Below are 24,258 nucleotides of genomic sequence, written 5' to 3' on the forward strand. Positions count from 1 at the left end.
AAAAATATTATTTGTCCAGATATCCAACATATGATGAACTAGCTTTTGCCCGCAACTTCGTCTGCGTGGCGTGTTATAAAAGAGAGATCTTTGTGTGTGTGGGAGTGCATATCAAATTTCAAGCGTCTAACTTAAGCGGTTTAGATTTTTCATACAAAAAGATTTTCCCGCTAATTCCCGTTCCCGTGGGAATTCCGGGAATTCCTTTCTTAGTGCACCTCTACGGTACCTAAGCTACGTCCCTTCCAAATTTCATGTGCCTACGTTTAGCCGATTAGGCTGTGCGTTGATATGTCAGTCAGTCAGTTTCTCCTTTTATATATTTAGATTTATGTTTTACTAAAACACGTCCGCAACTTTGCTCTTTCTAGAGAAACAAAGAGAAATCGGTTTTAAGTAAATATCTTTTTTACGAGTACTTTTTTATGTAAAATATCCTGAATGACTAATTAATTAAAGAAGAGAGAGTTCCTAGAGGGTGGCCCCTAATGATCTAATATAATGAGGAAATCGCGCTAAGCTTTCAAAAGGAACTTATGTAAATGGATAAAAGAATTCAGTTTGATCAAACTAAAATCCGCGTTGGCTCAAAAAAGTGAATTTTACATAACCAGATAGCAACTTCCAATTAAAAGCAAGTTGCGTTGCTGTTGAACATTGTTAACCGGAGATAAATCCAATTAGAGGGATTTGAGTTTTTCTGTTTAAAAACCCATTAGTTAGCTGATGAGCACGTTCCCTTTGTCTTAATATCTGCATGTTTCAATTAATAATGGAACCTTTAGAGTAGCTACATCTGTTGTAAAGATCGTAAGTATTTCGCTAATTAATAAAGGGAGAAGTTTCTAAAACAAAGGGGTTAAAATGGCCACATCGAAGCAATTCATCTAAGAAAGCAATATTGCTGTTTGACATTTGTTTGCATTGCGCACAAATGTCAAATTGCAATATTGCTTTCTCAGATGAATTGCTACGATGTGGCCATTTTAACCCCCCAGGTAAGTATGTGCACTGTCGGCGTGACTGTTGGCTAATAACAGTCAGTCGGCTTCTCGCGAGTATAGTAAGTATTGCTAGTGGTGAGATGAAAAATAGTTTTAATGCCGTTTACACAAAAAAAAATAGAAGTACCTATGCTAACTCTGAAAACTCTAATATTGTGTAGAGTATATTTACTTTGCTATAAATATAAAAAAATACAAGACCCCCCCAATGTAAAAAACCTAACTTACACCCCCGTTGCTAAGCGCCATACAATCAACAATACCTAGGCAACGGGGGTTGCGAGATCTGACGCCAACACACATTTCAATTTTAGGCAATAATTTAAAAAACGTATCAAATTTTTATATTGGCCAATAATCCGACAGAATTAAGTTGACAGCACACGTCAGACGGGTTACATATCAGCGAGATGCGTATTTTATTCGCCCGTGGTACTCATTTTTTTTTTAATTAACAGTTGACAATCATCCGTCCCTTTCCTTTTCGGCGGATATAATAAGGAGCTGTCTGCAGGAATCGGGGTCATTATACAAGTACCCTAATCGAGATTGCGTGAGTATAACAATCAGTTGCTAAAACTTTATTATGAATTTCATGAAAATTTTCTAAAGTACTTACACCTATATCGCAGGATAGGTATATAATATCAAATGTCAGCACGAGCCGCGGTCAGCACGAACAAATCGAATAAAATATAAATAAATTCCCACACAAGAGAAATTCAAGTGTGTTCGTAATCGGACGTGAGACGTGTAATGTTAAAATTTCGTTTCCTGAGTATAATTTCTACACTGGAATTTTTTTACGTCGGCGCAATATCTCTATCATGTTATTTATTTAAGTACTTATTATTTTGTTATGAAAATAGAATTACCGTAACATAATAGACTTAGATAACATCACTATAATAACGTACCTCATTGTGAGCAAAATAATCTCGTGAGGAACTGAAGACAAAAGAATGATGAATTTTAATTTCTGTAAAATCTTTTTGGAATATTTACACATTCATATCAAATATTACAAGTACCAAATGAAGAAGCCTGTGGTGGATGCCTAGGCTTTTTGTTTTTTTTTTTTATTAGATATATTTAAAATTGTAAGTGCAGAATTATATTTTTCCACGAAAGCCGCCGCGCGCCATTCCGATTTAGATAAAAAAAAAATATAGGTAGAAACCTGGGATGAACTTAATGCTTTATGCGTGTAATAAGTCTTGGCTGTACTAGCTAACTCAGCTTCTTCCAGAAGCTCTGAAGCCTCCGGCTTCACGGAACGATCTTGTTTGCTGTAGGATTTGTGCCCGTTGTGCTGCAACTCCCACGCATTCCAGGATAACGTTAAAAGCAGTTTCTTTTGCCTCCACACAGCCACTACAAAGTGGGCTGTCTGTAATGCCTATGGTGATAATGATCACGTGTCCATAAATCCTCTTCTAACGCATATCCCCTGTTCAATCAGAATGCAACGTATTATATTAATGAAAAGACTGGTTTCATTTCCAATTTCACACCACTTCAAACTCCACTGCATAATTTCCATTTAATGCATATTTATCAGTTAAGTGCACAGTAGCTTTATTACCTGATTGTTCGGCTAATATTGTTAATCAATGGTTAACATTATATTTACTCATTACAATAATGGATTAATTGAATCAGCATTCTATACACAAAACATATTTATAAAATAAAGAAAGAAAAGATGAAGAAAAACACATAATATATATAGCATCATACCTGTATCCCCTATGGGGTAGGCAGAGGTGTTTAATAGTACAACCAATCCTCGTCAACTCTGGGAAACTCCCATGTAATAGGAGACGAGCCTATTGTCATTATTCGGGGACAAATTCTGAAAACAACGTTATATTAATTATACAAATATGAACTCAAACTCAAAAAGTCCAATTCAGTGGTTTAGAGCCCAAGGTGGGAAGAAGGAAGAAAAATTATATATTTCTATGACGGACGCCACAATACAAAGTTATTAAGTACCTATAACACAACAAAAATACACAAAACAGTTACTCAACAATGGAGATGAAAATATTCATTTAATTTTAATTAGATTTGTGCTAAAATGTTGCCAACGCGAATCAAATACAAACGAAACGAAAATCCTTCGCTCAAAACAAAATAAAGATCTTGGATTTTATACCTATATATTTCGCATTACCTATTTGTCTGGAAGCATTAAGAAGTAATAGAGATGATCAAGTTGATATGATTTCTTATCTTAAATTTAAATTCCAAAATAAATATAGTTATTCTGTAGGCAACATAGTTACACTTGGTCCAAGTTATTACGCCCGACTTGCTAGAAACCTATAAAGCATAATATATTATCTTGATAATATATTTATGTTTAATCAAACCCAACAAAAATACGGCCAAACATATGTTAGGGATAAACACGTGATGTAAGTATGTATGTAATGTAACAAAAATATATTATGATCCTTATTTTCTTTCGAAACAAAATATTTCCGTGGCATTGTTTTGAGATCTTTGCTACAATGTTATTATTGTACGGGTTGAATTGAATTGTAAAATTGAATTGGTGGAATTATTTTATATTTTCCTAAAGCTCTTTGTTTTAGTAACAAAGTGATATAGTCGCCTACGCTTAGTGACGGTCCCTTATCTCTTACATAAGTACCTACTTGACCGGTATATAACGGGCTAGCCCTTGGCCCATTAACAGCTTTTAACGACTTCACATTCCGAAGTAGTTTTTTAGTATTACGGAAATAGTAGTACAAGATCCGTTACGGAAACTAATAAAGATAATAAATTAATCTTTTTTACTGCGGGTCTTTTTAGAACAGATGTCCGATTTATTTAAAAATAGGAAGCTATTTTTGTAAATAAATTAATGATTATTTTTAAAATAATATGACGAATTATCCTGTTGAAGGTATTATGTTATCGTTGAAATGTATTATCATACATTGGGACTATGTCATCTACAGTAGATACCTAGTGTTTTGATCATATATGAATAGTAAAAAATGTTTGACTCTCCACTTTTCTCATCTACCTAATAATTAACGAAACGTAAAACGCACGTGGTATGATCTCAGTCGATTTTACATCCGTTATCATCTAGATCAAAAATACTTGGGGGTTTAGCTCAGCTGCAAACCATTTTGAAAAGTGACAGTGATAAAATATCTGTAATATTTCATCTCTGTCACTTGATGGCACTTTGCACTGCACCAACGGCACTGTCGTTTTGCGTAATAATTAGCACGTTGGCTAAGGCTCCAGTGAAAGTCAATCCGTCAAGTCATAGTTACGTGAATTAGTATTAATGGAAAAAGCCCTAGCGCTCTGCACATTTTGTCAGATCAATAATACTTAATAGTGAACATGTCACAGGGCTACAATATACCACTTTAAAAAAGAGACAAACAAAACTAAATCAAGTATTTTGATAATCGGCACTTGCATACTTCGATTCAAAATATACATCGATTGAAGTGTACAGTCATGAGCAATATAATGTACCCACTTTAGGACTCTGTCGCACTAACATATTTGACATTTAGTGAGACTTACAGTTCAATTTGTCAAAAAAGTTAATGTGACATGGTACCAAAGTGTAAGTATATTTATATTAATGCTCGTGACCGTACATTGGTAAAGGTATCACAATCATTTGAGTATCTAAAAGGGTGGTATTAATAAACGAATCTCAGCTGAGACTGCCCTCAAGATCATGCTCAAGTCTTTGTTTTTATATGAGAACTGTCACAATGACATGATCTTGAGGGCGGTCTCGAAGCTGAGATTAGTTTATTAATACCACCCTAAGTATAGTCAGATAAATAATCGATCTCATCCTGTTATCGTCTGGGTTAAGTCCGTAAATGACTCCAAATTGTTCCATTAGATTCGGCACTTTGGTAATCCGACGATAAAATTATGCTCCTCTTCGTATTTAAAGTTACCTACTTTTAATATAAACAGCCTCCGCGATTTAATGCTTAGAGCGCTTAGTCGTATTGACGAAAAATCGATTATCAATGTCGATTATAGAGCTCCTAAATAATCTTAATATGGGTATACATATCGATTATGTTACTAATATAGATCCAAACGATTATTAGTCGATATCAGTCGATTTTCGGGCGACACTAGTTGTTAGCGTTGGGTCAAAATCCGGAAGTCCTGGATTTTATCATATCAGTCATTCAAAAATCAAATTATGTGAGATTTTGTCCCTAGTTTGGATAGGACATTACTGGCTGAAATCACAAAATTTTCGGAAAAATAAGACTATTCCGTGCTTCAGAAAACACCGTAATTTGGTTCGTGATTGTAATGACCGATTTTCCAGGTTTATTGCACCCAGGCACTACACATCTTCCACCCATTATTATTCTGATCAAAATAAATTCTATAAATATTTGATCCAAGTATCAAGCAAATCAAATCAAATCAAATATACTTTATTGCACAGAACTAAAATTTCAACAATCAGACATAACACATGAAAACAGTACAATTTGGGCAGCAACAATTTTTTTACAGTAATTATATGAAAATAAAATAGGAAAAATAAGTAATTCATTAGTTATCACGTTAAATCACTGTATATGATCAATCTATGTATTTTTTTTTTTTTTTTGGAAACTTAACCTGGAAAGCCCCTCATTGAATCACATAATTGAGAAAAATCATAAAATAAGTGTTTTTTACAACCACAAAAAGATCACACGATTTGCTTTGATTTTCGCACACGTATTCGAGAACTATAAACGTAAATCGTACAAGACAAACTGTAGCCACGTTGCAATACTAGCGCTCTAATATTCCAAAAGATGGCGACGTAGCTGCATAGACTTTCTGGTATTAACATTATATGAAGCTTTAGTGTAGTGTATACTAGTGCACCTTAAAACTGAATGCACACACTGGCGGTATTTGGAGCGTTCAGGGTAAGCTTGAAGTGAAAGTTTGTATGAAACCTTACCGGACCTTGGTATAAAGTTGCAAATAAAATTCAAAACAGCTGGTCAAATGTGAGTCCGATTCACAGACCGAGTATTCTTAAGCGAAGCTTTGACTTCGCCGTTGAAAAACTATATCCGTACAGTCATATCATGTACCCACTTTAGTACCCTGTCGCACTATCATATTTGATATTTAAAGAGACTTACGGTTTAATTTATCAAAAAAGTTAATGTGACATGGTTTCAAAGTGTATACATATTAGTTCTCGTGACTGTACGTCGACGTAGGTCGCGATTTCGGTTTTTTTTTTACTTGAGCTGTAAGACCTTCCTTTTTTACCGAATTTCATGATTCTCGGTCTAAGGGAAGGACCCCATCGGTTTTGAATACCAACGAATTGTACGAAAATAAGGCTCAAATGGCCGTATCTTTGGATTGCGTTGATTTAAAAGCTTGTTTTTTTTATATTTTTTAATAAATTTCAATTTCAACTTTATATAAGTGAAAAAGGTTCTTAACAGACAGACGGACGGACAAAAAATTAATTCTAAAGGGTTTTCTTTGTGAGGTTGTCGGTGAACTGTGCATTTCATGCGCATGCTACGAGAGCATTAAAAGTCGCGCGCGGTAGGGCTGCGCAGAGTGCTTATTATATGAGGTTCGTAAAGAGTGCGCAATCTCGCAAGCGGTACATGCATGCTTGCAGTGAACAAATTCAAAGTCAAATTCAAATATACTTATCTTTATTCAGTAGGTACAGTCATGAGCAATATCATGTACCCGCTTTAGAACCCTGTCGCACTATCATATTTGACATTTAATGAGACTTACGGTTTAATTTGTCAAAAAAGTTAATGTGACATGGTTTCAAAGTGTATACATATGAGTAGTCATGACCGTACTTAACATAGTTACACTTTGAAACTTCATTTTTTACATAACAAATGTCTCATCCGCCTAAAACTACTGCAGCTTCTCACAATCTGTATAGCCGGGGAAGAGAAGCTGCAAAAAAAATATAGACATACTTTAAAAAAAAATGACATAACATCCCGTGCATTAATATTTTCTAGATACCTATTTAATCACTTAATTACTGTCTTAAAACTGTTCAAAGGTAAATTTTGAACGTGCAATAAACGCTACATAAATACATTTTAAGCTTCATCAGTCTGTTCCATACCCGACATAGGTCCTTCACTAAAATATTCTTGATTTTGTACAGTGGATTTTTCTCTCAAAATCTTTATTTTATTCGCTTCATTCATACCCGGAGGGTTAACCCTAGGGTATGAATGAATTCATACCGATCTATTTTTGAATAGTATCAAAGGCATTAAAGTTCTCTACAAGACCGCACAAAGGCCTTGCCGGGGGCAAATTATGTCGGATGATAGTTATCCGGAAGGAAGAGCGCTCATACAAACAACCAATGCCCTTCACTAAAAGCGGAAAAATACTTGATTTGAAGCTCTATGCTAATAATTTATAACTCACTAAAGTTTCGCCCACGACTGCCCACGTGGACTTAGTAAGTACTAAGTCGGTCCCTGGAACATACTCCAAGTACATCCTTGTAAAGTACCCTATTTCCGTCCCGCCTTGGGTTCAGCCTATATTTACGTTACGCTACTGCATTACGCTACTTGACAATCTAGTCAAATTAAATACTATAATTACGAAACGTCAAAACGAAAGTTTTCTTTCGAGTTTGTATGGAAATACTGACCTATGACGTCATCAATAAAAACGGTTAATCGTCGTACTCATTGTTACTTCATTCATAAATAAAATTCGAAAAAAAGTCGAAGTGTAAATTGAGGTTAATTTTTGATCATCTGAGACTGGCTTCTATTTCTAGATTACATTTTATAATTTATCTTGGACTCACTCAAATGCCCTATTTCTATCTACTTAAATCAACTTATTTGTTTAGGCGTGAAAAGGTACCAGATAGAGTTACTTTCGTATTTATAATGTTAGTAAGTTAAGTACATAATGGATAAAGTAACGTGTAGTGTTCGATATGGATATAAAAAAATCTTCTCTACATTTTCCGCGTGAATATATAATATAATATCGAAAGTAACAACTGCGGAAAATAAAGTTTTATTAGAGTTTCGGTGTGGCGACAAACTACTTACTTTATTTCTCTACTCTAAAAGTAATATAGGTACTTAAGTTTTACACAAATCGCATACGAAATGACGTGAAGTTTCGTTCCGAAATCGCAATCACCGTAGTGAAATACGATTTTATAAATCAATTGGAGCATCGGCTTGCGGCCGAGACTACAAATCAGTTGCGGAAAAGTTTGCAGAGGTCTACCTATAGGCTAGCCTGTGTATGTTGCTACCAAATTGCTATTGCAGCTTGCAGCCTAGCGTGCAGATTGTTCGAACTGCAACTCTGCCATGTCAGCTCACTGCAGTATTAAATTTCTTTCGGAAGAACAGCTGCCAGTTGCGCCTTAACTTAGTAACATTCTGTGATGAATTAAATGTCGGAATAAGCGCATCTGTCGACAGTCGAGAAAGTTTTTTTGTAAGTAGTTTATTGCGTTATTATTTGTGATAGCAAGGTCCGACTTCTATGTTGATAAATAAGTAGCATACCTATTATGCAATATTCACTAATATAGTTGGCTCCATCACTAAGGTTTAAACATCGATATGGCTCACCACCTATCACGTTGGTCTAACAGAAAGCTCGATGACGCGTGGGCACTTAGTTCATCTTCCGATGGACGTACCTCTCACTACCCCAATTTGGAATACAGTCGTAGTGTTATGTTAAATAGCATAAGTAGTCCCGTTGATCGAGTTTGCAGTATAAAATTCTACAGATACTAAACCAGAATACACTTACCGCGTGTATGATAAAAAAGTCAAAATCTCTAAAGTAAATAATTAGGCATTAGAGACATAAATATTATTAAGAGACATTACGAACTTCCTCTCGTACTTCATGGTACATTATCAAACTTTTAGAACATTGTTCGCTATCGTTTATCGACAATCCACATCGCAGATAAGCCACTTACAACAGCGCGATAAAATGCCATTAGTATGAACTGTGAAAACATACTTAGCCGTGGAAAAATTGCTATATGAAACGAGATACACCCACTTATATCTTTGCAGAGATGATTCATCACAAATACTGTTTGGATTTCGACATAATCCACTGTGGACAAAAGTTATGGGATATTATTTATGTTTACTCGGAATTACTCGGACTTAGTAGTATTACTACTTTTTTATTAACGGGAATTATTAGGTAGGTACTTACCTATACGAAAATAGCATGTTCATTTTCGTGTCGTATTACTTCTGGGTATATTATTTATCATATTTTATTAAAAAGGTACATAGACAGATTGCAAACAATACATGTAGATAAGTATGACAAAACTCGAACAGGTTTAGAACTACGTATAGTCCAATCAACAGAACTACTAAAACTAACAGCAAATCAGCTAGAACGATCCAAAAATAGTGAACCAAAGTATAACGTGATAAAATAGAAGAAAGGACATAACTTGGAACTTTTGAGAACATTTTTTTTTTATTATTCATATTAATATTTGGAGAGAGACTTTGTTCACCGTTTACCGCCACACTTTGATCTCGTAGTCATCTTCCACTAACATCACGACAAAGGATGACTAAACACATTCATAATATTCAGATGTTAGAAAAAAAAACTAGAAGAAAAATAAAAAAGTAGGTGACGGGATTCACCATTTTTTGTCACCAAAATCTATTGTGAAGATTTGCCACACCGCATGAGTTTTCCGAGATTATTACTACTACACATTATTAAAACGAAATGTATATTAGGTACGTTCGTAAACACAATTCAGCGCCAGAATGTTGAAGTGCTGTTGACAGATCAAACGATTTCATTAAATCTCTACGCTTGTTATAGGTATAGCTAGGTATACTTTACTCTTATCGACAGACCTACTAATATCGGAGTCTGATTTTCGTCTAGCTAAAATTGCGAACACAAATTATTCTTATTTGATAATTAGTGAACGATCAACTGTGAAATTGGGATTTCCAATTAAGTCATAAATTGTTTGAAAGCGCCATGTAATGTATTAATTAATTTCCTATTATGACGATATTGAATAAATCTATCGCAAAGCGAGAGTTACTGAGAACGAGTCACAACGACTCGGATTTCTACTTTAAGTTGAATTTTTACCGAAATTTGGCCATAACGTCTGCAACTATCAACAAACTGGACTACAGCATAAGCTGGTAATCTGTCAACATCAGTTGCTCAGTTGTTTTCTTCATCAATTCTTAGTTAAGAGTCTTTTGTAGATATTTCCCTTTGTTTTGGTGCTATAAATATACATTTATATTTGTATTTCAATACCCAAGTGAAGTTACAACTTAGGAGTTGCTTTCTTGCGCAGGCCCAGCCTTAGAATTGCCACAATGAGAGTGGTCTACTATAGATACACGTCACCGGGTAAGGGCACAGCGCTCCCCATTTGTTCGGCCTTGTAATTAATGCCATATACGACAAATCTACAATAAGACAAGTCAAAAATGCGAACGTATATTAAGTATATAGCTTCGGTTTAGTAAGTAGATTACATAGTAATTGTGCACTAAATTGGACCTAAGTTGAACCAGATGCGGTTTATTACAACACAGACACAATATTAGTACGGCAACAGAAATAATAAAAGTAAACGATCCACCCAATAGACAGCCGAAGACGAAACATCTGCCTAAGTCTGGCCATTATCACTTCCTAATTAATTATAATATTTACTTGCCTGCATCTCAGGTTAATCGTCCCTTAAGAACTCGTAAAGGAAGCTTTATGCTTTTAAACTTTGTACGTAAATATTTCGATGAAGCAGTCAGTTTCTCCGTTAAGTAGGTACTTATTTAGATTATGGCCCTACGCCTGCAATCGTATTATCCGACAAAGTAGTAAATCTAGTCTTAGATAAGTTAACTGTATTAAGACTTGTGATTTTTCGATACTTGTTGAAGTTCTTCTGCGCGTACGGGGTACCTACTTAGTTTGGATAAGACTTTGATTAAAATTTGTGTTAAACTGATGCGGGCTTGAAGAGGAAACTGGCCTGTATTCTCGTGACCCCATTGATATTCAGGTGGCAGGGCTGAGGTAACATTGAACGTTTATTAACATTGCTGACGGGCCATGACGCGACCTCCCTTTGATGCAGTGACTCTATATCCTGGCCGGAATATTAAATTGAATAATCTAACAACAACGCCCACGAGCTAAAATAACAAATCGATATCGAAAGAAAATAAATTATTGTACTTACCTCAAATAATAATGAAGTAAGTATATCAATTTGGGAAGACGCTGACTCCTGAAAGAGTTATACTAGTTTAGGAGCCAGGGCCTTATTTGTAATTGTTACTTATTTGTTGTACTGAATAAACTTTCTTTCTTTCTTTCTAATAAAGCATGGTTCATGATGATTGATGATGATTCATATTTGGATTATAAATGATTATCACATACTCAGCGGTGAAGGAAAACATTGTAAGGAAACCCACATTCCTAATGTATGTGACCTAACCTGTATTGGGCTAGTTTTCCCTTCGCGGGTTGGAAGGTCAGACAGGTAGTCGCTTCTGTAAAAAACCGGACCTGTCAAATCTTCAGGTTAGGTAAGTGGACACTGTAAAAACGGGATATTGCTAGGGAGATGATGATCTAAATAAAATAAAGCAAAACGCCCTAAACTATACTCATATTAACAGTTTATTTACGTCCCACTGTTGGGCACAGGCCTCCAATCCAGACCTCAATAAATCGGAGGGGATATGGTCATACTCCCTCCACGCTGCTCCACTGCTGGTTCGTGGAGATGTTTTTACTGCTAGAAGTCGGGACCAACAGCTTAACGTATTATCTGAAGCACGGAATCATCTTTAACTTTGCGGGCGATCAGGTGATCCAGCCTACAATGTCCTAACAAATGACAATCTCACTAAGTGATTTCAACACTGTCCTTATCAGAAATCGAACCCGGATCTCATAAGTCGGATCGTGAGCCCAAAGTACTTAACACACTAGACGACGGAAACTGTTAAACAATTACTCAAAACACGATAATGTTCACTGTAGAAAAAATACAGGGTGTAATCGACCCGTAACGAATACTGACTATGCTGGGGGGGATGATTCAGCTCATTGTTCTAAGTTAATAACAAGTGGAGTCTACGTATCCTTGCTTTTCCGTACACACTTCTCTTGCTTCTTCCTCATTTATCAATCATTTTAACACTACATTAAGTATATTAGTATTTATTTATGAATTCATAAGGACCAACCCGTTATACCTATGTATACCTAATTACTGCTGAGGGGTTAAAATGGCCACATTGAAGCAATTCATCTAAGAAAGCAATATTGCTATTTGACATTTGTGTGTAATGCGCACTTACTTTCATATGCGCAAATGTCAAATTGCAATATTGCTTTCTGAGATGAATTGCTTCGATGTGGCCTTTTTAACCCCCCTGCTCTTTAACAATACGATTACCTGTATTTACCTAAGTACATTCAAGTAAAGCCATTCGTCCTTCAACCCTCGCACAACATTGAGACGCACTGCTAATCCTATGCGTTAAATTCACGGAATAAACGAAAGTGATTGAAAGGGTCAAGTGAGCGCAAAACGCGCGCCATACAAGTATGAGAAAATAATTCATACTTCAACTTTGCACTCCACTCGTCCGCAAACTACGATTCACGGAGCTCCGCGATAGTAGTTCGTGGTTGTCTTGTGCATTCTAATCTGAAGGACAAAAAATCAAATATGGACTATGATCCAACGAGATCGCTCAAAGCTATAAGTCTTCGGCTATTTATCAAAAAACAACTTTGGTATTCAGTATATTACGAAAAGTACTTAATAATAAAATTGCAGTCAACCACATAAAAATACATTGCCGGTAAAGTGGCTATGGAATTTAAGAAACAATAAAGCTTGCCTGTACTATCTGTTTTCTTTGTATGTTTCTTGTGTCTGTTTTATTGTGTACAAATAAATAAATAACGTTATCGTGGTTATCTGTTCGCAGCAGTAGTAGAAAAAGAGGGGTTGAACCGGCGACAACGGTTCTCTTACAAAATGCGCGCTTAAAACATCGTAATACTTTTAAACACAAATAACACGACGGCAACACAACGAAAATAACGTGATATAACCGCGAGCATTTTAAATAGAGCTATATATCACACCTTATCGAATTCCCACGGTAGAAAGGATCTTTATACAATATAAATATTTTATTTTCAAAGCCACCTTTGCCCGAATATTCCAAAATAGAGCTAGATATTTTAACAGATAACGTTTCAATATTTTTGCAACTTTAAAATTCTCAGTTAAATAAATAAAAGAATATCCTCTGTTGTATTTTTTACGATACAGATTCTACGAACACTATTATCTTTATATTATCCTTATGTAGAGATTTCAAAATAAACCGCCTTTATAAAATAATTATCCGCGCCATGAAAGAAGTCGACGGATTTTAATGAAACTAAATTGACAAGTCATAATAATTGTATGCAGAATCTGCGACAGTAGCGCCGCGGCCGCGAGACTTCTTCTTGAGACGGACTATATTTTAAGCCTAGTTATCTTTTAGTTTTCGTTTTGTAATAACACTGATAGACGGTTAAATTTCATGAGCAACTATTTTGACACACATTTTTTGCCGTGCACTTGGCCGGACAAATGGAGAGCGGCGAGGGCTCTCACCCGGTAAGTACAACATTTAAGGCAACAGGCCTGAAGGTGCCCAGTTGGGTGCGAACCTTCGCTCAGGGCGTCGTCTGAAATAATTACCTAATCGAGCCTAGTGAGTCGATCTGTCGATAACGATAAGCGTTGAATAAGGGAAATCGGCGACCATCCCCAAACACACTATGTAAGAATTTCATGAGATAATTGATATCATGAGTAACTACTTTATATGGAGTTAAAAATGGACACAAAATATGCTACTTTCCTACTATTAGTCAAAACAGCACTTTTTGTTAAACGTCAAAACATGAAATTACTATGGAATTTGTATGAGAAAACACACAGTCACGTCATAGAAAAACATGATAGAATGTCGAACTTGTTATTACATTTTCTTGATTAAAATTCATAAATATTATTTAAATAGAAAAAAGAAAACGTTTTTCATTAGTTTAAGATCTGTCTTTAGTATTCAGTATTTCATAATTTATCTTGAACCTAGTATACAACCCAATTGTTCGCACATTTTTTTTTCTTATTGGACTTGAATTTAAAGGTATTTTGGCTTCAGCTAAACGTTTTCAAAGTAACATATCGTACCTATGACCTACGTGTGACAACAGGCAAGTTTGTTACCACGTCTAGGTTACCTTTTACATTCCAGACTTTACCCGACACCACAGCCCTTTAAGGGTCATACCAAGGACGTCATATACGAAGGTCTACATTAAAGTACGAACATTTTAGGCTTTTGTAGAGGCAGTAGCTTCACGTAACCTTTAAATCTTTCAATAAAGGCAGCTTTGTGAGTAAACTGTAATTTTATGGGCAATAAAATCGATTTGAATACGGAGCTCCTTAAGTTATATATATATAGAGGAACTACTACCCCCCTGACACAACAAATAATTGTTCCACTTTTCACTTTATGTATCTACTACTACAACTCTTTGGAAGATGTTTTCGCCGACATAATGTGGCATTGAGTAACAGTGTTACTAATCGGTAATTTTTTACCAATGGGTAACAGTGTTACACAAAATGGTGTGACTCAACGGGATTAAAGGGACATTTCCCGGTACTTGTCCGATGTAGAGTCTACACTACAAGGAATAATACATATAAGTACCTTTTAATTTTTTGTTCCTTGACATTTTTTTAATTAGTAATGAAACACTATGTCAACATTTCTTCAGTATAATTATAATAAAATCAGATTTCAGGGCAAAAGTTACATGATTTATTTGTATAGACAGATGATCAACAAAGCACGAGCTTTAATCATAAATATAATTTCTAAATATATTTTGATTCTTACCTTATTGTCTTAAAAGTCTATTTATAAAATAGACTAATAAATTAAGAATGACCTACGATCCTATCGAAAGTTTCAAAATAAAAATATAAACGATCGATCAACAAACAATTAGGTAATATTTCGTAACACGCGTAGGCACTCAAATAAAAAAAACTTACAATGGTCTTTAATGTTCAGTAGACTAAGTAGTTATTACGTTATTACAAAAATAAACTTATAAATATAGCATTTAAAAATAAAATTGAAGAAATACTTGTAAGTATGTCTACACACTTACTTATTTGTATAAGTTTCTCGAGTCGATTTTTCGCATAGACATAGAAATGCATTTGTCCGATCAAGTAGTGAACGCCAATCGAGGCCAATAATAACAAATATAGAATAAGGGCGTCCATCCACCCCAAAAAAATAAGCTATCGGTCCACTCTGAGACGTTCCTCCATTAGACAACGCCCTGGACCAAGGGTCGCCACCTGGGCATTTATTTTTTTACCAGGAAAGTGCCCCTAATTGCGGCCATCACAATAACAGATCCACCGTCTGAAGCTACAACAAGTCACGTCAAAAGAGAAAAGAACACTATTGTTATCATTATTCTATCACAAAAACGCCTAGTCTCAGAACCAATGCGTAACTCGAGTAAATACGCTTTAATTAACAAACGTCTCGACAATTGACAACACTAATATACTCCGACTAATTCGTGTCATAAAGACGGAAAAAGACAATAATACACTACAAAAGAAACAATACGATGTGACGTCACAGGCCATAAATACAATTCGAACCGCTTAGGTCTCAGGTATTTGCTATGAACGTAAAAGGGAATGAACAAGAATTTTCTATGCAGATTTATGAATCAATTATTGATGGTTTTGTGCACACTTAGTTTATTTTCAATGGCATTCATGTGTGTGTAACTTAAGTCTTTGCAGTTAAACGTAGTCAGGTATGCCTAACAGCCGTGGTAAAAAGGACTTATCACTTTATACCTTCTGAATTTGTTTTCATGGATCATAAATAAGAACAAGCGTTCTTTTCGCCGTGACTTATTTCGTGAACCGCGTAATTGGTAGGGCAATGACCGCCTATTATAGGGTATAATTTAAATCATAACCCTTTTGGATGATAAGGGTACGAGGGTGTTGAGAAGTGACACACAAGTATATAGTACGTATATCCCGTCACATACCGGCTATCATGCAATCTGCAGAACTAATTGTTGAAATTATATTCATTTAGAAATACCTAAGTATTTCAAATTACCAGGTGGGCAGGTGAACGACTTTGAAGTCAGGTGAACGACCACCTGTATCCAAGTTATCAACAATGGATGCAATTTAGCAACAATTTACTCAGAAATCAATATAAGTACTAAACTATGGGTAAAATCACGCATATTTTAACCGCTTTTCTTGTAGACCTTTGACATGCAAGTAGGGGAGGACTTTATACAACATTTGGAAGCATTGGGTATCCGCCAAAACTCCTGATCATTATCAAAACCTCTCATGAGAATATGCAAGGTGCTGTTGTCTCCGACGGTAATATACCGAATTCATATACGCAGAGTTTTCCATCAAAGTTGCATATGAAAGCCAATATGAAAAAATATGAGGCTAGGAACCCTGTTTTTCAATTCAGGTGGCTATCTACTCGTTGAAATTGTCACTCCCGTCTATTCAAGAGTCTATATTTTATTTCAAAATTTGTATTACTTAGACTGAATTGTAGCGTGGACAGCGACTCCCCGCACGGCGACTGCTTGACATCACATCTGTCATTTACATGTACAGTTCAAAACACAATTTTAATCACGCTTCATACAATATTTTTTTCCACTGAAATAATTGCATTTTTGGTTCATTTTTGTTTCATATTTTTGGAAACCTTCCAGCCTGTTTTATAAATGCAGTAATCTTATGGGATTAAATATGTGATACAAAGCTACTAGCTACTACAACTCATACAAAGCTACTACAATTGGGATATAGTCATGAGTTTTTATGTTACTTTAATATCTTTTCTACGTTTCAGATAGGGCCGCTAACGGACCTGCGATGGCAAATGGCGCCCAGTCCTCAAGATGTCAAAAACATCGCCATACACGTCACTCCACCCGATGGCGACGAAGACGACGATGAGTTCGTGCCGCCGCTGCGCCCGCGCCGCAAGTTTAGCACGCCGCTGGCCGCGCTGGCTGGGGCCGCCGATGACCTCGTCGCTTTGCAAACCAAAGGTATCAAATATCATACTAAGCCTAACTATCCTACTGAAGGCATAGGCATCCTTCTTTGTGTATCACTATTCTATCCTGTTTTTTAACCGACTTCAAAAAAGAAGGAGGTTATTGATCTCTTTCAACTCCAAGTCGACAAACTTTTATTGGAATTCAATGGATAATCTAATAGAACTATATGCTGTACCTACAGTGTAGCCACTATTACATACATTTACAGCATAAGCTCACGACTGTTGGCAACACCAACTAAAATACTTTTTTTGTGAGTTAATTTTTATTCTGTCACTTTCTCTCGCTCTGTGTAACAAGCATCATATATATAAATAACCCAAAAGCCAATAAATCTATTCATCTCAAGTTGAGCGTTTAAATGGAAGACCGACCTCAACATATGGTATCCCAATTGGGATAGTCAGAGGTCTCACCGAGCTCTGTATTAGACCAACGTGATAGGTGAGTCGTATCGTCCGCTCCAATGGTCGAGACAACTTCCTATTATTATGTATTTACAAACATCAGATAGCAAGGCCCGCACACAGTTACCGCCTCATTACAAAGATTAACACGTTCACTATGTATGAACCACATATGGGGCAATACATTTGAATACATATATACGTGCATGTCCCATATGTGGGGCACATTTTTTCTTGCTATAGCGTGTCTATCTACATAAATTCAATGTGTTTATCTAACATAACATTGCACGTGACGGTTTGATAATTTTCAGTTAGGTACATAGTGAGCGTGTTAAAAAGTCCCACTGCTGCGGCGCTTCACTGAGTCTGCATAGAAGTATCAGTTTTTCGTATCAATTAGATCCGTGGACTTCTTTCGTGGCGCGGACTATATATACATTAAACGGATAATTCAGAAAGCGGATAGTTTTAGACATTCAACAAGTAAGTACATAAAATACAAAGACAAAAGAAATCTTTCCTGTTGGCATGTTACATAACAGGTACCCAACAAGACAGGAAAAACAAAGACAAAAGTCCTTTTTCGTACTTGCGCTTGTTAATTCAATCAAACTCTCCCGAAACGCCACTTAACGATCTCGCTCAAAGTTCAAACTGAGAGAGGTGAAAGTTTGTCAAGAACGTTAAGTATTTCTTTTTTTCCTCAATTAATACCTTATTAGTTTCCTGAAAGACACGATTAATGAGAGACTTTACAGGCTACGTTTCCCCCAAAAAATATAGCGTTGTTCAGATTTAAAGTGATAATTAAGTACCTATTTTCTTATTGCTCGGGATACATAATTATTCAAAAATATAATCTAATGGCATTTATAAAAATAATTGTTGCTTGATATTTGAATCAGATGCGAATATAATTAAGTACGTTGCCACTTATATCGCTTCTTTTTATTTTGATCAGAATAATAATGTTTTAAATTTACGCGGTTACTATCATAATTAAAGCACATAAAAACGGGTTCTTACCGCGTTTAAATGGGGATATGAGACTCCTGATATTTCGACACTGTTGCAAGTGCCATGATCACGGGATGACTGATGAGAACCCGTTATTATGTGCTTTAATTTAGAATAATAATGGGTGGAAGATGTGTTGTGCCTGGGTATAATAAAAAGGATCGTCATAAAAGATGCGTAATATGTCTGGTATCTATGAAATTAGAAGGCAAATCTGTACAGAATCATCTATATTTTTTTAGGGAACGTAACCTGGAAAGTCGCTCATTGAATGGCAATAATGTTTTTCACAGTCGCCGTGAGGTGTATTACTCAATACAAACCCTTAAATATAAAAATTGGGTGAAACTATATTGAACTGGAACCTACAAAAAGTCATTGTGGCTGAGCACCCTGCTGCGAAAATTTCAAACGACGTCCTTATTAGTTGTATTATCCCAAGCCCCGGTACATGTACCTAATCCCCGGTCTAAAATGTAAACACCATTAAACCCACCGCGCTTTCAATAACAAGTAAGAAGTCCCTTTTATCTTAAACACCTAAAAAGCCCCTTTTAAACTTACTTATCTTACTTAATTTGTAAAGTGCTACCTCAATCTTAATAGTCGCTTTAATAGCCAACTACGCCGCCAAGAGTAAACAAGTCAGTTCCCTCTTCAGACACCAACTGATAAGAGAAAGTTTCTGTCTGGAAGCTAAATGGTTTTAGCTTTTTATGAGGCGATGCCTAGACGTAGAACATAGGCTATATGCTGTATGCTTGCAGCTGGGGGACGCTGACGATGCTACTACAACTAATTGGCCCTGTCCACATGTCCACGTCAGGGCATCATAACGTGTACGGGAATAACGATTTCCCCCACGTGACCACGGGCTACGTCATGTTATAGCAAAAGTAGTAAAGCCATAAATAATAATCTAAAACAAAGTAATAAGAATCATGAATACGTTTATCTTCCAGATCCTCAACAGCAGCCGTCGCGGTCGCTGTCACCATTCGACCGAACCAAGCGGCGGTTCAGTACGATGGTGTCGAACGCAGCAGCAGCCGCCGTCCCACGAAGACTGTCAGCTACCATCGGGTGGTACCTGGCGTCGCCAACGCACATCAAACCACAGATCGTCCGTCAAGGTCGCGCTCTCTGCCTACAATACATCAGGACGCAGATACGCAGAGCTGCTATTGGTAATAATAAGGTATTACTCGTATATTCTATTTTACTTCCTAAATACCCTGTAGATGCCCATTGTGAAGAAGTGGTAATTGAGAGAAGTGCTGCAATGCAATCTTCAGTTCAATCGAATTTGAACGAAAAATGTTACGTTATCGTAGAATAGCTTCGGACTCTGCTATCTTTCAGTTTGATAGTATTTTAAATAGTTAGGAAATATCTTGAAACTTTCACAGACTTTATAGTACTTATAAGTAAGTACTTAAATATAGTATAAGTCTCTTTGTTACGCAATGCAAATTACTATAATTCATAATGGTAATACCATAATAACACAAGCTTATAAACCGCACCAAATAGAGTTCAACACTAATTTTCAATTCTTTACTTACTAAATTATTAAAATCACAGAAAGTCTTTAACTGGTCTATACTTTATCTTTAAACAATGTTCTTTGAATGAGACTAAGTATGTTAATATTACTTAATAAACCTATTTACTTACTTATATTATTAAAATGCAACAAAGTTTACAACTCACAAATAAGTCACACTAAAATCTATTATGTCTAAAAGGCAATATCTAAACACGCAAACGCATTTCTTTTTTGATGTTAATTTCAAATGTATCTGGTCGAAGAGATATTACACATTCGATTTATATTCTCCATTATATTGAAATACAACATTACATTAAAGCATAGATTTACATAAAATTCTCCTCAAGCATTTAGAATTTAGAAGTTTGTATAACTGAGATCCAGCTTGACAGTAGCAATTGAAATCGATTTCGAAAGCGTAGGTCTATTTTCAAACTTCTTATTTCCATAGATTGAATGCTGTATACCTACCTACTCGTGAAATGAAATTCTCCAAACAAATTGTTGGAGTACCTAGTAACAATTTGACAAACAACAATATAGGGCCGTATATTTATATAGATGGATGGATGGTACTCGTCGAAAGGACATATTATTCGACTTTGTTTTCAAACATTTTGTTGCGATGCTAAACTTTTGTCCAATATTTTCAGGTATTGTACATTTTAATTTTTGAAATTCTAAAATATTGTCGTTATTTAAACAAAGTTATCTTAGAAAGGTCACGCCATAGACATCTAAATTAGTCGTAAACTTTTATGGCGATGTTTATGGCGGTATCTGCAGATTTTTTTTTTTCAAAAAGCGTTTTGTGTTGTTTCTTGTCATTAAAATATTATTTACCTTCGGTTCATTTGCATTTTGTCAGTAGGGACGGTTCCTCATCCAATTCGATTTATTGACGAACAATACGACCTAAAAAAATGGTATGAAACATATATGAAGAAATGAAGAAGATACACTTAATATTTCCCATTGCAATTATCAACTAATAATTAAAAAAAGGCCATAAAAATGTATAAAGGTCTAAAGGAAAAATATCGATGCCCCAAGATATAGTACGAGTACGTACTTATTATAAATAGTGAAATAAGTGAGGACTCTACGCCAACTTTATATTTTTAAGACTGGCCTCTGGAGGCCTTCGGAAAGTAAGCCACTTTAGAACGACGAAATTAATAACTTATCTTGAAGTCATAGGTGAGTGCTTTCATTTAAAAGGTTCTGAGAGTACAGTCAGGAGTTGTAAACTATTAGGGGCGGAAACCCTGTCGTAAAATGTCGATAAGTAAGTAGTACCTGCCACTCTTTGTGTTTAAAGAACTTATCTAGAACACATTTAACCTAATAAAATAAGGCGGGCTACTCTAAACGAATACATGAGAGCGGAAAATAGGAATAGAGTGCAAGTCCCTACCTACCTACAGTGGCCTTTTTAGACCCACCATAGTGTTATCCGTTACTTGATGCATATACCACGTTCAGTGATAAAACAGAATCAACTATGCAGTGCAGAATATTGTCATCTACTAGTATTTCTTGTTACTTACCTGCTTATATATACTCTCACAACTCACAACAAAAAACTTAAGTCACTCGACTCTTAAAACTAATCTCTACTGGTCGGGTTAGACTTGCGGGTGCCACAGCAAGAGTGGATACTCTTGCTGTTGATATCCACTCTTTCTGTTGTCTATTGCCTACAATAAATATAGATTTAATGCACCATTACTATGATAGCATCGCAGACATATCTTGATGCGGATGATGATTAACGAAATAAGTATGTTACTGAATTATCAAGTACACTTGCAAAATATGTCTAGAGTATCTCTTAAAGTGCCCTTTTTCCGTTGATAAAAAGAAAATTTTATTGTTTTCAGCAAATAGTAATGAAACGACTACAACGGATGGTGGAAACGGAATGCGGCGAAGAAGCCACAAACAACGTGGAGACGGGTGTCATGTCGGCCATGCGGGCGTTGTGCGCTGCGCTGGAGAGGAAGACGCCTGAAACCTTCAGATACGTGGCGAGGCAGGCCACCAGGGCACCCTCAGCCATGCTCCGCTCTGACACGGCACTAGCTGAGCTTGCCTTAGCCCTCGCTCGTCGAATCACTAGAGAAAATATTACTTGGTCTAAGGTACATACGTGTTTTATGTCTTATTTATTTATTTATTTATAAAGTACAACCACATCACATATATTAAAACATTTTACATTTTTAAAAGGTTACGGTATTGTGACTAATATATATGACAATTACGGCGTACATAACTTATACAATTAAGGGTACTTAAGTATTTAAAAATAAAGTAAAATTAAAATTACACATCAAACTTAAAAATTAGAAATTAAACACTTGTCCGAAATCACAATTTTATAAGGAATGTATGAGTGTCTTCGTATTGTTAGCAAAAAAACATATTCTAGATAGGTTCGTATGTACTCTAACTCAAGGACAAAATAATCATAGTAATAATATCGGGGCAGGCAGTACCACTTCGAGAAGACTCATAACCAATTTTGATATTATGGTGTCGCTCAAAGAATTATTGCTTTGTACCTACACTTAATAAAAGGAATTTGAGCAGGTGTGAGATCCGATGTTGTTACTTTGAAGCATTGATGTAGGTATAATATCATATGATACTATAGATTAAATTGAATAAACGTGAAACCAAAAAAGCGAGACCCGTTTTAGCTGTTACTTTTTTCCTAGGATAATATTAAGTATAGAATATTTATTATATTAACTTTAGTTTTACTTTTAGGTATTTATTTATTTATTTTTTGTTGCACCATCCCGCATCCAAGTTGTAAATGTTTGTCTCCTTTTGTTGGTTGCCTGGAAGAAAATGCTCTAGAGCAATAAGGCCGCCCAAATTGTACTGTATTCATGTGTTATGTCTGATTGTTGAAATTTTAGTTCTGTGCAATAAAGTATATTTGATTTGATTTGATTAAGTATATTTAAAAATATGTACCAAGTGATTCATGACTGACACTTTCCTTGCTACTTTTTGATTGTACTTCCGGCCTTTTACTGTTTAAATACTCAGTGTTGTGTATGTCCTGCCATGGTGCGATGGATTTCACAGCTGTGACACTCTTTTCGATTAACCTCATCATTTTGGTTTTAAAGATTTTTGCACACAAATCTAACTCAGTATCGCAACACGCAATGCTGCTTAAACGGACAATGACAAGATGAAAGCCCTTTTCACAAATTTTACGTTAACTACGATTAGAAAGACCTGTTAGAAAGTGCAAATGATAAAAAGCAAAATGAACTAAGTATTGCATCCATTAATGATCCCTAATGAACTCACGTAAAAGTCTCATTATCTCGTCCATTATTTAATTGGTCAATTTATGAAAACTCGCTCATAATTTTGTTATACAGAATAGGTAGGTACCTCTATGAGCGGCGCACTTATTCTGTTGTATTCTACACGCCACTTGAGCGACACATTTGTACTTCATGTCTGGTATAAACCGTTACATATATACATAAGCTCACGACTATATCCCAATTGGGGTAGTCAGAGGTACATCCATCGCAAATGAACTGAGTACCCACACCATAAAGTCCATAAACCGTTACTCTGCCTGAATTATTATAAAGAGTGATTCTTATATCAAAAATACGTTTCCACATCCTCTCGTCTGTTGAAAACCTATCATGTGACCTGTTGACGTGAACGATGGACCTGCGCCAACATACCAATAGCTGGAGTTCTATGTTATGGCTACAGAAACATCACATAGCTACAATCAAAAGTTATATATTATTCATTCCTGCAAACGTAGTTTTACTACTTCGTGCTTGATTGAAGATTACTAGATCCGCTGTGCTCTTCTTACCTACAATGGAAATGTCCACTTCAGTTGATAAATAGTCCTACGAACTAGCTTTGTCAGGGTCTTAAATTAAACTGCTTGAAAATAGCTTACTGGGTAAATAGTGACGGTGGCTTT

At 35.7% G+C, this 24,258-nt stretch overlaps 1 protein-coding gene across 1 annotated transcript in view; it reads left to right on the top strand.

The window, feature by feature from the left end:
• Positions 1-24,258, top strand: part of LOC126367315 (uncharacterized) — an 84,065-nt gene that overhangs the window by 53,468 nt on the left and 6,339 nt on the right. Inside the window, exons 2-4 of the mRNA XM_050010788.1 lie at positions 17,084-17,285; positions 19,687-19,922; positions 22,160-22,420. Of these exons, the coding sequence (XP_049866745.1) occupies positions 17,114-17,285; positions 19,687-19,922; positions 22,160-22,420 (669 nt within the window). The 5' untranslated portion in view covers positions 17,084-17,113. The remainder of the gene's footprint in view (positions 1-17,083; positions 17,286-19,686; positions 19,923-22,159; positions 22,421-24,258) is intronic.

This window comes from Pectinophora gossypiella, chromosome 1 (genome assembly GCF_024362695.1).
Source record: "Pectinophora gossypiella chromosome 1, ilPecGoss1.1, whole genome shotgun sequence".
In the NCBI taxonomy this organism is placed as follows: Eukaryota; Metazoa; Arthropoda; class Insecta; order Lepidoptera; family Gelechiidae; genus Pectinophora; species Pectinophora gossypiella.